This window comes from Acipenser ruthenus, chromosome 1, assembly GCF_902713425.1.
Source record: "Acipenser ruthenus chromosome 1, fAciRut3.2 maternal haplotype, whole genome shotgun sequence".
Classification (NCBI taxonomy): domain Eukaryota; kingdom Metazoa; phylum Chordata; class Actinopteri; order Acipenseriformes; family Acipenseridae; genus Acipenser; species Acipenser ruthenus.
In genome coordinates, this window is record NC_081189.1 from 23,010,912 (window position 1) to 23,024,791 (window position 13,880).

Consider the following 13,880-nt stretch of genomic DNA (forward strand, 5'->3'; position numbering starts at 1 on the left):
AAGCCCTGAGATCAAGACCAGAGAACTCTTTTGGAAGTTTAGTGGAGACAGCTTCAGGACAGAGGGCGGGAGGCACATTTTTGGGTATATGAATAAATGTGACGGGGTGGTTGCCCTCTAAATAGATAATCCGCTCCATCTTGGTACCTCAAAACCATATTCTTCATTTACAACAGCAGCAAATTATCCCACACAAACACACAGAATTATTGTGCAGAATGCTCATCAGTTTTGAGTCTATTCCTTGTGAAACACCAGTAATTTGCTGTCGTGATACCGAACACCCTGCTAATTGAGCACCTACTAATAACCCCGCTATCAAAGTCTGTCAGACCTGTGTTGACCATTATCACAGGATCTAATTTACAACAGAAAGATGCAATTATATAATCAAATTTATACAATGCTTTTATATAATAGAAAATACGCCTCATTGATTCCCTTTGCTTAACAAATAAAGTGTGGGACAGTCCATTTAAACTAAAGTGTGTTCAAAATTTTGTAGGTATTACTGATTTTTGGTTTTTTTTCAATCCCTGTACATTAATCGTGCAGTTTGTGTTTTCATTTCCAGTTTCCATTTGTTAATTTTCAATTTGTTAGACTTTAAAAGTCCCAACAGCACGATATCTTGAGCAAGAAGAGCAGAACTTAATTATTTTCACCAAACAATCTGATCAATAACTATCTAATGTATTGCAACAGTAAGCATACGGGTCAGCATGTCCATCACTTGTGGAAATTAAGCGCAAGACACAGTCAGTTTCTAGTTTGTGTGCTGCCTTCACCACCTTCTCCAGCCTTGATGCAGTAATGCTATTTGAATACAGACATCATTGTATGCAGGGAGTCAGTAGAAGTACTTGAGTCCCACTTTTTAAAAACACATTGGGAATTTCAGACGAGCAGTGATTGTAATAGTTAATATATTGGGTAGGGTGAAACTGGACACTGTGGTGAAAACAGACATTAGAAATGTTTGCTAAAATGCTGAGGCTGGTCACATGTCCCTGTAGGATTGTTGGGATACTAAATACACCACAATAAAGTTTTGCTGTTCCAAAATAGCAAAATCTATCAAAAAAACTTAAGAACAGAATAGAACTGAAATTCATCACATTTTACATGTTGTTGAAAGAGTTATAAAATTAAATGAAGAGAGATTCATGGTGAATATATATATATGGCTAAAAAGAAATTGATGGTAGAACAAAGAAGCTTGACTTTGAAGACTCTTTACCCTGGCTTGTGGGGTTGTTGGGCTGCAGGCTGAGGTCTAATATCCTCCAGTTTCTAGCAGGTGGTGTCTCAGCCCTCAGGTCCACTCATTGCCTGTACAAGTTTAGCTCCAAAGGCAAATTCCTCAAGAGTAAGGGATTGTTCATGAGATTAAGTTACATGTGTCCGTGTTTGTGTGGAGGGCAAGTATTGCAACAGCGTGCTCATCAAGAATGGTATTCAAACAGGGCAGTGGAAATGCAGCTCAAGTCTTTCTAGACATCAACCCAGTTTAGCCACCACCAACTGCTGCTGGCTGGCCAATGAAATCGCACAAAGGCATCCCAGGGATTTGAATTTACATATGGATTTGAATGAGTCAGTTTCTGTCATTTTACATAAAACAAAATGTACAATGAAATTACTCACATGCATGGATATAAGGGACCCCACTGCAAGTTGAATTGGCACTTTAAGGGTTACTAGCTCAGGTGTGTATAATTACTAGTTAAATATAGAATGGCTGCTATGGAATGTACTGTATATCTCTACCTAATCACCTTAGCTAAATAATGTGCAATCAACCCACATTGAAAACACGACTGCCATTTCACAATTACATTTTCAACACATGTTGATCGCACATTATTTACACAGTGTGAATAGGGTACTAGAAGTCATTTTTCATAACCTTGGTTCACAATAAGACCAATGTAAATGATTTAAAACTGGGGCAAATTTAGATTAATTGAAAAGACCAATAAACAAAAAGCATGCTCACCAAGGTTTTAAAATCCACTTTCTTACATCTTATTAGCACAAGCAATATTATCACTTCTTCACTGCTGAAGTTCTTCCTTTTTCTGCTTGTTTTTAAAGATATGCTGAATAACTGATCTTGTTTTCTGAATAAAAGGATATAAAAAAAAACAAAGTAAATAACCACATCATCTTGAACACAGGAAAAGGGTACCAATGCCAACAAGAAGTAAGAAAATTTGATTTTAAAACCTTGGTTAGGACTAGAATCGAGAAAATCTAGTTTATCACATTTCTGTAAACCAGTTTTAACATGCTATTAGCTCATGTCAGTGTGATCTACATGGGTAATGCTACCAGGTTCAGAAAACAAACACAGATCCATAACATAGCTGTAGGGTAAAAGAAGACTTGCCATTACATAGACAGCTGGAAATAACTGACTTAGCAAGCTGTAAAGGAGAGTTCCGGAGACGCACATCTGTGAAACACATCACCTGTGGAAATGTAGCAAAATTCAGCAGTTACAGTAACCACTAAAATTGTCAATTTCTAACCCTGGACTACAAATCACTTTTTCTGTTTGCAGGCTCATCCACCTGCTCCTGCTTTATCACAGCACACAGGGGAAGGAATCTATCAGTTCATGAAGTGCGACTGTGTATATTGGTAAACAGGCTTTATATTCCTTGGAATATGTTTAAACTGTAGTTTAAAGTCCATTAAACTTCTACATTCCATTAGTCACTGGAAGCAGCTTGTTCTAGTAAGTATTACGTGTAAAAGCCCAAATACACTAAAGCTTAACTTTAAGGCCACCTCAATAAAAAAGACCACCTTGCAAAAAAAAAAAAAAAGAAATGACAGTCCCGATTTGCTCCTATTGACAGCAATGCAAAATTGTATGATTATTTATTTTTCTGTAGATGTTTACCTACTTAGGGTCCATGTGAACGGTGAAATTGACTCCAACCGCCTTTTCTGTCTGGCCCCATTGTCTCAGTCCATTAAGGTGACAATATGCCAATAGAAAACTTCAATACTGGTTAGTGTCAGTTACATTCTGTATAATAAGGATTTCAAAAAGACCAAACTACCTTTGACAAGCTTTGGAGACCAGATGAAGTAAACTTCACAACATTCTGAATTCTAGAATAAGAAATGGGTGTCACTGATATTTTTCTGTTTTGACTGACATTATTTTAATGGTCGAAAGATTTTTTTTGCCCAGAACAGCAGGTAAAGGGCCTGCTTCAGCTTATTCACAGAGCAAAAGTCATCAAATGGAAATTGAGCTTGAACAGTATCAATAAAGAGGTCAATATGAAGTTAATTAACTAGACTCTATGCTTGTTCTAAGGGGCTATCTCAAAGGATAACAGCTTCAAATGCAAGAAATGAAAGGTCCATCCCAGTTATGCTATGGTACTGTTTGCAGTTTCTAATTTGCCAGCAGAATCAGCTGTGAGCTTGAGAAAGATCTAGATATAGGCTTGGAATATTTCTTTATGTGCACAAAAAGGAAAACAGGATACCACAGGAATACTGGTCATATAGAAAATAAAAGTATAGTAGCATAAAGATCTAGCCATGAAAGATAAATAAAAATGAGTGTAGCTAAATGCAAAAACTATTTATTTGATTTATTGCTTTAAATAAATAAATAAATAAATAAATAAATAAAGAAAGAAAGATATAATAATAATGCTGTTATACGTGGCAATTGCTCAGATCAGCATTTCTGGAAGACGACTCATAATCTACACAGACGGAAACTATATTAAAGGAAACTGACGAAAGAGATAATCGGATACTTCAGCAAATTAAATGCAGCTGTTGCTAGTTGTTGCATATTCCACAGACCTAAAATTTATTTTTAATTCCTTTTAAACAGCTCATGAAACCTACAAACACAATGGCAATAAAACAAATACAAGAACTACCATGGAAGACAGACAAATAAAATATTTAGTGCAAACTGTAACCACCAACTATTTGTTATTATTATCAGCTGAAAAGCAGCAATGAATCATGTTATTGTGTTCAGCAGGTATGTTTCTTTAAAATGAACACAGCCTGCTTTTAACACCTTTTTATGTATGTTTTGTAAAACTTGTTTCTAACAACTTCTAGCAATACATGTTTACCTGTTTTTTTCTGAGATCGTTATTATATAGAAGCAACACTGCCATCTAATGTTCAACCATACTGTAACTGCTGCTGAATGAAGTTACCTTCATTCATGAAAAGGTATTTTTGACTGCAAAAACATGGCAGAGAATACAAGTTTTATAAAATAAAGATGCAACATTGGGGAGGGCATGTCTTTATTTTGAAAACTATATTACAACACATTAAATAAATTAATTGTTTAAATTGTGAATACAAAATATAAAGAACCAAAGTTAGTGCACAAAACGCACTTACAGATAAGTGACATTCACCATTGAAAGCGAGCTCACCACTGAGCAGTTTCTATGGCAACAGTAAAATAAAGTTCAGCCTTCAAGTGACCTGAAGAACAGAAGTAGGCTTTTGCACCTTTGATACTGGTTTGGTTTGCATGATCTTGTTGGGGATCATGCAAGTCATGCATTCTTCTTGGTAGGGTTATCACAATAAGGTTGATTTTCCAGAAGATGTTCTTCTCTGTACCGAAGTTCTGTCAAAAAAGCAGAACAATGTTGACCTCTTTTATCTTGTTTTACAGAAGACATATTTAATTGGGTGAAACATGCTTGCAGAAAACTCAGTGTATTTGAGGGTCTGGGATATACAAACTCCAGTATGTAAATGACAATATTCCAGGACACACAAGGCGACTAATAATAGAAAATCAACATATTTGCTTGATTTATTTATGTTTTTTTTTTTTTTTTACAGTAAAAACTATATTACTAATTACAATTGACTTCATTTAATATATGGAATTTCTTGCTTGTATTTCTGATCTTTGTCTTGATCATATCGCATCCAACTCATGATATACAATGAAAAAGACCAAAAAACTGGGTAAAAATCTGAAAAAAATTGCAAAATTTCAAGCGAATTAATATCCGACACAAAACTGGTATGAAATCTTACAAAGGTAACAGTTATTAGAAAGTTATTATTTTCATGGACGCTTGTTGTTGAAATGACTGAGGTTAGCTTTATAAAGGGTGGAGTCTTCTCCTGAAAATTCTGCGAAACTTATCTCAAATTAGTCTTTGTAGTTATTATTTTTTGATTAATATTGTATAATATCAACAATGGAAAATGTATTTGGAAACTACTGGACATATTTTACTGTATTTATTAAAATGCCACATCTCTTGCATATTACATTTTTTGTAACATTAAACACTGGGTGTATTTATTGCAGATCATAACAATTCATTTACATTGTCATCTGACCAAAATATGTTAAACTTACAAAAGGCCAGGCTGGAAACATTTGATGAGCTTTTACCAATTATATACAGTACATATAATTACAAAGGTTGTGCATCACCCTATAGAATTAACTAATAATTTTGCTTCAAGTCGAATGAAACCTGCTGAATGTTACATTAACATATTGAATTACAAACCCAGCTTTCTTGGATGTCTGGTAAATCTATGTGTGATTCTGTGAATTCTAACCCAAGTTTTACATGAAAGTTAATGATAAAAACAAGCATTGGTTTGTGTAATATTGGTCACTGTAATAGATAATTATATATATAAGTAGGTATTTAAGAAAAAATGTACCAACTTCTTTCAGAACAGTTTTTAATCACCTGATGTAAACATCCACGTCTTAACCACAATGAGAAAGTAACCAGGGGTGCTAGATGCTTGAAACGATTCAGATGGCAGCTCTGTATGTTCTTTAAACAATATCCTCACTAGCCAGGTTACTCCATATAGTAACTCCAGTGTAGTATAGACATCAGACATGGGCTCAATTACAATTGTAATTGTGCAATTCGTAATTAATTGCAATTCATTTAATTGTAAATGTAATTGAACCTTGGCACCCAGTTTCATTCTGCATTTTTTTGTCATTCAATCATTATTCTTGTATCTTCAACCCCATTTCTGTATATGTACCTGCGATTATTGCTTGCTTATTTAGAACAGAATAAACATGTTAATATGTGTAGCTGTTTATGTGCCTCTTGAGTGTAACTTTTGAGTGTAATTGTAATTATAATTGTAATTACTTCAGCATGATTGTAATTAATTGCAATTGAACAAAATAGCACTGTAATTTTAACTGCAATTTCAGCAGACAATCCTGCTGTAGGTGTAACTGTAATTGATCCAGGTCTGAGAAACATACAGATATTGTTCTTACAGGGGCAGCAGTGTGGAGTAGTGGTTAGGGCTCTGGACTCATGACTGGAGTGTTGTGGGTTCAATCTCAGATGGGGGACACTGTTGCTGTACCCTTGAGCAAGGTACTTTACCTAGATTGCTCCAGTAAAAACTGTATAAATGGGTAATTTTATGTAAAAATAATGTGATATCTGTATAATGTGAAATTATGTATAATGTGAAATAATGTGATACCTTGTAACAATTGTAAGTCGCCCTGGATAAGGGCGTCTGCTAAGAAATAAATAATAATACTTACGTATTTTTTTGTCTTCTACATGAACTCCCTGGATTACTGTTTTTCGAAGAATAACTTCAACATCCGAACCAATTTTAATCATCTGAAAAATATTTTTCAAGTTAAATACATTGGTTTTAAGAATAACCGCCCCACTGGAATCAACTTAGAACTTCTCATTTGAGGAACTGAATACAATCACCACATGAGTCTCTCTTCAATCAACACATTTTTTTTTTTAAACAGTAATCCAGTATCGAAGAATATTGTAAGTTTGAAATATCTATTTAACTTCTAAAGAATAAACGGAGGATATATACATTTTGAATTATTGATTATCAGGATGATCACGATTATCTTAAATCCTGTTTTAGACTCCCTAAACTGAGACTAAGGCCCTGTCCACACTATGCCTTTAAACTATATTAGTTGCCTTTAAACCGGCTTAAAAGTGCAAAATACAGTTAGCGTCCACACTACGCAATGTTTACTACCGTTCTCGAGAACCGCACTCGAGCCCACCTCGGGGGTAGTCTCAAGTCCGGTTCTAAATTAGAGCAGGGGGTGCGGTTTGTCAGAAGTGTGGACACACTGTGATACCAAACTACATTTTTTGTGTCCCAAAATGCTTTCTTATATGTTTTGGCGCGTGGACATTACAAATACAGTACTCAGAACAGGCGCCTGAAGGAGTTGAGTACGGCTATCAATAGTGCTGTAACGTATACAATTTTTGATGTTTGTTGTAAAATGGTAGATCAAGAAGCGACGTGATCAGATGCCAAAATCAAAGCACATTCTTATCTGGAGCGATGAAATAGGTCAAGAAGAAATTTAGAGTTCAAAACGAAACACACACATGATGCTTAAATGTACCTTGTGTTTTTAAGAAACAAAGCCACAACGTTCAGGCTAAGAAGCTCTGTGTTCTGTGGGTACGTGCCCCATATTTGCCGGGTTGTAAACAAAATACAGTGCATGATGGGATAATGTCATATTAAGTCCCACAGTTCTGCTAGGAACTGTAACCAAACTATTTTAATAGTGTTTGTACGCATTAAGCCCAACTAAACATGAAACGGTACTTCAGTGTGGACGCTTTGAGCTGGATTAATTAGAATGAGTATGGTTCTCGAGTTCGGTTATGTAGTGTGGACGGGGCTTTTCCCTTGAAATAGTTTATTTCTTCAACACACCCTTTTTCATTTCCCCCCCCCCACCGTCTGCTTTTTGCACACTGGCCTTTTAAAATAAAGCCATACTACTTCTCTCCCACAACAGAGGGCAAGACTGAATTGGAATATTTTTCTAATAAAAACAGGTTTAATAAAAATAAAAAATACCTTATTTATTGTTTCTGTACATGTTTCATTTCTGTATTTCTTGAATTCTTCGTTTATCTTCTCCCTGGCAGCTTTTAAGAAAAAAACATGTTGCATTGATTATACCTTCTATAGTATTTTTAATTTTTTTTTTAAGTGAAAAATGAAGGCATTTGGCAGAGCCTAGTACAGACTAATAGTAATACTCATAGGGGTCATTCTCCAAAAGGCTGTTTTCCAATTTACAAAGACACATCTCGTAGGCATGACTGGCAGATAGCAATGTATGATTGGGATGGGGTCTCTTATTTGACATGCTAGTAATAAAGCTCACAGTAAAACTAAGAATGCCATTGTATGTCCATCTGCTATACCATGTCGCCATGGCCGTTCTGGGTTTATTCCATTGCGATTACTGCAACAGTGGTTTTGGATTATTATGTAAAGAGCAATTTAATAGAAATATAAATAAATAAATAAATAAATAAATAAATAAATAAATAAATATCACCTCCCAAAGCTCTTGTGTCATCTCTGAACACGTTCTGTCTCGTTCTGTGCAGTGCCTTGAATAACCTCAGAACCTGCCGTATGTACAAAGAAATTATATATATATATATATATATATATATATATATATATATATATATATTAGTGCAATTCTGGGAAGCGATTTCAAATGTGCTACGGTTAAATTACACATCCTGATTGATCATATGTAATATAAATCTATTTTACAGAGACTGTAACACTGACACTGAATTAAAATAAACTTTTAAAATACCTCATGTACCAGTACAGTAAAGAGATTAAATGTATTCATCTCAATATCTCACTCACTCTTTGGATCCAACACAGTGCTAACATGGGCTTTTACGGTTTAAATTAATATTATTACACACTATACGTAATTTGCAATTTTACAACTGGCAATTAAAATAAATGTTATAAATGTCTGAAAAAAATCTAAACACAAGCTTGAAGCTATTAAACAACGCTTCGCCAATGCCCCTCTCACCTTCATGCGAGGCTCCATATTGCTTTTTTTCTGAACCCGAGTTGTAAATATCCACGCCTCTTTCTCAAGTCTTAACAAATCATGTCACATAAATCTGGGAAGGACAAGGTCGATTTTACTTCAAATGGTACAGTCTGGAGGCGGGTCTAGTGACTAAATGTACAACAAGGGCCAATAAACTTGTAAGTTGTGTTGTTACGGTTGCTTCGAACAACCAATAACAATCGAAAATTAAAATGAAACGTCCCACTTTTTGCTTGCAATGCAAAATATATTATTGGGTTCAGGTTTCGCAGCCGTAGACAGTGTATCACGCTTACTTGGTCATAGAAAGGGGGAGAAATAGTTTAGAAACCATGGCTGACGGCGAGGACACGCTCTTCAGTAAAATCATTCGCAAGGAAATTCCTGCAAAAATATTTTATGAAGACGAGCAGGTATTTATTAGTGTGGTTGATTTGCAGAAATAAATGTAAATAAATTAATGTATGTTTTTTCAGACTCATTGATGTATTCTCTAAACTGCACGTTCAGATTACACCGGGGCCAAGCCTTAAAGAAGTTCAGTTTACAGTAAATATTTATATGGTAACGTCATCAAAAAGGTGAAATATGAAGATCGAATTGCATGGCCGACCAAAACAATTTAAAAAGCTGCGCTGCTGTGTGGTACTGGGGGCAGGACATCTAGAGTCAGTTTTAACACCTCTGCGTTTGGTTTGTTGGTGCAGATGTCCCATTGAAATATATGGACCATATCATGTGAAAAGGAAATGAAATGTACTGTAAAATAAGGATATATTAACTGACATGTAAGAATATACATACATGTTCGTGCATTGCCTTTTGACAATTTTGTGATTATATATATATATATATATATATATATATATATATATATATATATATATATATATATATATATATATATATATAATTAATAAAAAAGCCATTTATGAATAACAGCTTGTTGCAAATGTTTGTGTTTTTTAGTGCATAGCATTTCATGACATTGCACCTCAAGCCCCAACACACTTTCTCGTGGTTCCCAGGAAACCGATTGCTCAGCTGTCCAAAGCTGAGGAAGCTGATGCAGCTGTAAGTATGGTGTATTGCAGGTCTTGACTAAAACCAATGCTTGTCCCCTTTGTTCTGCTTGTTTTTGACTTGTCCGAGCTATGCAGGTATTTCTAAGTTTGTAACCACTTTCTGTGCTGTTTCACACCCACCCCAATAGTCTAGCAACAATATGACCATGTGACCAACTGCAAAGGTTCCAGGATGTTCTTTTTATCGAAAGTGTTGAATTATAAATATGTCCATTTCCTGATGTAATACATAAAAAAAAAGATTTCCAGCACAATAATGCAGTTAATAAGAAGAAACTGTCTCACAGCACAGTTTTGAAAGAGAAACATGTATTTCTTTACAGTAAAAAAAAAAATATATATACTTACTCTGTTTATTTAACATTGTTGCATTGTATTCACAGCTTCTTGGACATTTAATGATAGTGGCGAAGAAGTGTGCGGAGGAGATGGGCCTCTCAAAGGGATACCGGCTGGTTTTGAATGACGGGCCCCATGGTGGACAAGAAGTTTACCACATTCACATCCATGTTCTCGGAGGCCGTCAGATGGGCTGGCCCCCTGGTTAACCTTACGGACCAGAAAATGTCCACATGCAAAAAACATGACTGGGCATGCTTTCCTGGCTGGTTTCAGTGCTGGATTAAAACCATTGGCTGAGCAGCTATGCAAAGGATCACTGCTGGTCTTTTCAATAGATGTTTTGCAGCACTTCAAATATTATTTTTAACACCCAATTTTGACTACATAATTTAGTTAGAATTATGTGGCCTTCTTATCTTATTTATACACATAACTAAAATATGACTTATATAATATCAAGTAACATACAAAGCAAAGCACCCAATGGGAACACAGCTAGCACCTAAACCAGTTAATAAACAGAATGCAATATGCGCTCAATCTTCATATAGATTACTACTGGTACTCACTGATAATATCGCTTCACCGTCTGTTTGCTGACCTGAAACAAATAATAACAATAAAAAAAAATTTAAAAAAATTGTTCAAAACAAAGCAATGTTTACATCTGTATTTAAAGATTCCTGAAAAGAATGTACCTGAGGTTAAGGAGAAAGGACAAGGGTCTTGGTGTAATCAGATGGAACTACCATAGCGTATATTTGCAGAAATTAACTTGTTTATTGCCACATTCTATTTTTCTTCCATGTGTGTTGAATCTTATATAGACCCACTTGTGCATTTTTTTACTTTTCATTCATTTTTGTTGCACCATCTTTAACAAATTTAGTGTTCAGTGTGTTGTTTAGCAGTATAAGAATATATACATTTTAAAAGATGATATTGTTTAAAGATGGTGCAAAGTAGAAATTACCTCAAAATGAGATAATTTGTATGTGTGGGTCTATTCCATATACATGGAAAAAATAAGAATGTGGAAAAAGAAAAGCTAATTTTTGCAAACTTCAAGAGTAAGCAGGGTTCCGATAAATATAGCGTTCCATGTCCCCACGTGTTGCTACAACTGTTTAAATAATGTACCTGTAATTTTTCTTTACAATGTTAACATCCTGACAACATTTTACACTTATAAGATTAAAGTCTGTTTCAAAGCTCTTTTCAAAATGTCTGCACTAGTGCAATGATAGTGTAAGGATTATTGCCCACATTGACAGGTAACACAGCAATATGATCCATGATGTGCTACAGAACAGAAAATTAAGAGCACTTGTTGTGTCTTCCTGCAGTGATGCAGAGGGCAGATCTCAAACCCCAGTACACTAGAGCGGATATTTTGAAAAGAGCTTTGAAACAAAAGTTGTCAGGATGTTGTCACAGATGGTTCTGGCACATCCCTTTTGTGCTATAAGTCATTAGATCCTTTTGCATGGAAGGCCTTGGTTGCAAGGGTGTGCGGTTCTTTGATGGACCCAGATTTAGTTAAAATGTGTTTGCCCACTGATGATGGGAATGAGAATGTAGAGATGGGAGCCCAGCTAATAAGATTGAAGTTTTTGCAGGTATCAAGTAAAGACCATAGTCGCCCACACCCGTGATGTAAAACGCAGGATGCACAGGCCTGTTGTGGTGTTCGTAGAGCCACTTCGAGCTGAGCCAGGAGGAGAATTAAAATCTTGCTGGGAACAAGCTGACTTATTAGATATGGACTGGATGCTATAGAATGAAATACATTGCTAATAGTAATGTTGTAGGATCCTGTATTTTGTATCCTTTTGAATAAGTCTGTGTAAGGTCTGAAAAAGAGAGCTTCTAGTATCAAAAGGTCAGGCCAACCTGCTGAAAGTTCCAAGCCTCCCTTATCGGGCAACAGCATATTTTTAATTAGACTCAGAGCCTTAAAACATTCTGATCCAGCGAGAGCAGAATGGCAAACTATTGAACAGAGTTAATATGCCAAAAGCAATCGAACTAGGTTTGATTATAGTAAGAAAAAAACAAATTATTTAAATAAATAAGAAACCTAATAACATTAAGAAAATGTATGAGCAGTCCTACGTTTTAATATTCAAGATTGCATTTGCCACCAAGCAGGTGCCTAATTAAAAATTAACCTCTTGCCTTCTGTGTATATCAATGAAGTAAATTAAAATTGCAATTTATAAAAGAGATTGCTATATTGAAGTATCTGAATTAGAAATACATGTTATAAAATCATTTAAAGCATATACTTTAACTTTACATACACAGTGAACCTTACCTGCTGGTAGTAAAAGCAGTGTTGAAGATGAAGATGGTTTTGGCCAATGTAGCAGGGTTTTTATTTTTCAATGGTCAGCAATTTAAAAGTCAAGATCCTCTCTATAATGAGCGATCTCGTTACTATTAACAAACTAAATACCTTTCAGATAAAAGAAGATAGGAGGTTATATTAAAATAAACATTTTCTATATATAACAGAAATTAATTAAGACCTGGCAAGAAGAAATGGGAATGAAAAGCGTAGGACAGGTTTACTGTGTGAAGTTAAAATCTGATCTAAAAGAATGAGTATTAGAAAATGCTTACTGTAGTGTTTCATATTAATCAACACCAAAGAAATTGGCAAAAGGCTATTTAAGGCTGTCTTAAAACCTGCTTCAACTGAATTTTGTATGAACAGAGAAAGAGGTCAGATTTAGTTCAGTCACTGTAAAACTATTGCATTCTAACATGTTAACAATAGATGAAAATAACTGAACTTTCCATTGAATGCTTAAATGACTTCAAAACAGATCAATGGAGTAAAATACAATTATTGAAGTATCTGAATTGGAAATATATGTTATGAAGTCGTTTAAAGTTAAGCTTTTGAAGACAGTTGTTATTTTTCATATATCCTACACTACACTTCCATATACTGGAAGGTAAGCATATATTTATATATCGTTTATATTGGTTGCATTGCTATAAGGTATAGGATTTATATTTTAGCTGTGGAGGGTGATATATTGTATGTTGTAAGACGTAGCTGTGGCAGCTTTAGCTTTTTGCATGTTACAGCTTGAAGGTAAGCATATGATAACCATATCTGTATTACTGTATTGAAGTAATGCTGTTAAACCTGTAAAGGCACTGGAAACGCCCAGACTGCCTATTAGCAGGGATCCTAGGTGGCTTGCAACCACGCGATCCATTTGAAGCATTTAATAAACCGAAAGGGCACTACTACTGGTCTGATTCGTTAAAACTTCAAATTAAATTAGTCTGTGTGATTTTCTTGACTATTAAAATGTTGTCTGGATATATAGCACGCCCAGTGCACGAACAAAACCACTTACAGGAGTTTAAAACATCTCTGTCCTCCTTAAACGTCTCCCCTGAGTTTAAGAGTGTGTTCAGAGCAAAAATATAAATACAAAGAGCATGTGCATTTCTGAAAATGTTAACGATGCAAAGAAAAAGTACAGGTACGTTATTTAAACAGTTGTAGCAAC

General features: G+C 35.0%; 2 protein-coding genes across 3 annotated transcripts; one reads left to right on the plus strand and one right to left on the minus strand.

The window, feature by feature from the left end:
- Positions 1-4,287: 4,287 nt before the first annotated feature.
- Positions 4,288-9,009, minus strand: LOC117971939 (complex III assembly factor LYRM7-like). 2 transcript variants are annotated; one of them, XM_034920084.2, is made up of 5 exons: positions 8,897-9,009; positions 8,390-8,462; positions 7,900-7,970; positions 6,578-6,659; positions 4,288-4,639 (listed from the first exon to the last, which is right to left on the minus strand). In XM_034920084.2, exons 1-5 carry the CDS (start codon positions 8,912-8,914, stop codon positions 4,566-4,568), a joined length of 318 nt encoding a protein of 105 aa, XP_034775975.2. In that variant the 5' UTR covers positions 8,915-9,009; the 3' UTR covers positions 4,288-4,565. The 2 variants fall into 2 exon arrangements, with proteins under 2 accessions (XP_034775975.2, XP_058878247.1); XM_059022264.1 differs by lacking the exon at positions 8,897-9,009 and adding an exon at positions 8,719-8,885.
- A 160-nt stretch (positions 9,010-9,169) lies between these two features.
- LOC131736844 (adenosine 5'-monophosphoramidase HINT1-like) lies at positions 9,170-13,866 on the plus strand. The gene is made up of 3 exons (XM_059022256.1): positions 9,170-9,333; positions 9,890-9,994; positions 10,389-13,866. Exons 1-3 carry the CDS (start codon positions 9,253-9,255, stop codon positions 10,551-10,553), a joined length of 351 nt encoding a protein of 116 aa, XP_058878239.1. The 5' UTR covers positions 9,170-9,252; the 3' UTR covers positions 10,554-13,866.
- Positions 13,867-13,880: the final 14 nt, after the last annotated feature.

What these genes read in the sequence shown, in the direction of transcription:
- LOC117971939 (XM_059022264.1), bottom strand. Translation starts at nt 8,745, where the DNA reads ATGTTAGCACTGTGTTGGATCCAAAGA. An exon ending in CACTGTGTTGGATCCAAAGA is followed by an intron (nt 8,463 to 8,718) that starts GTGAGTGAGATA and finishes TACATACGGCAG; the next exon opens with GTTCTGAGGTTATTCAAGGC. An exon ending in TGACACAAGAGCTTTGGGAG is followed by an intron (nt 7,971 to 8,389) that starts GTGATATTTATT and finishes TTTTCTTAAAAG; the next exon opens with CTGCCAGGGAGAAGATAAAC.
- LOC131736844 (XM_059022256.1), top strand. Translation starts at nt 9,253, where the DNA reads ATGGCTGACGGCGAGGACACGCTCTTCAGTAAAATCATTCGCAAGGAA. An exon ending in TATTTTATGAAGACGAGCAG is followed by an intron (nt 9,334 to 9,889) that starts GTATTTATTAGT and finishes TGTGTTTTTTAG; the next exon opens with TGCATAGCATTTCATGACAT. An exon ending in CTGAGGAAGCTGATGCAGCT is followed by an intron (nt 9,995 to 10,388) that starts GTAAGTATGGTG and finishes TTGTATTCACAG; the next exon opens with CTTCTTGGACATTTAATGAT.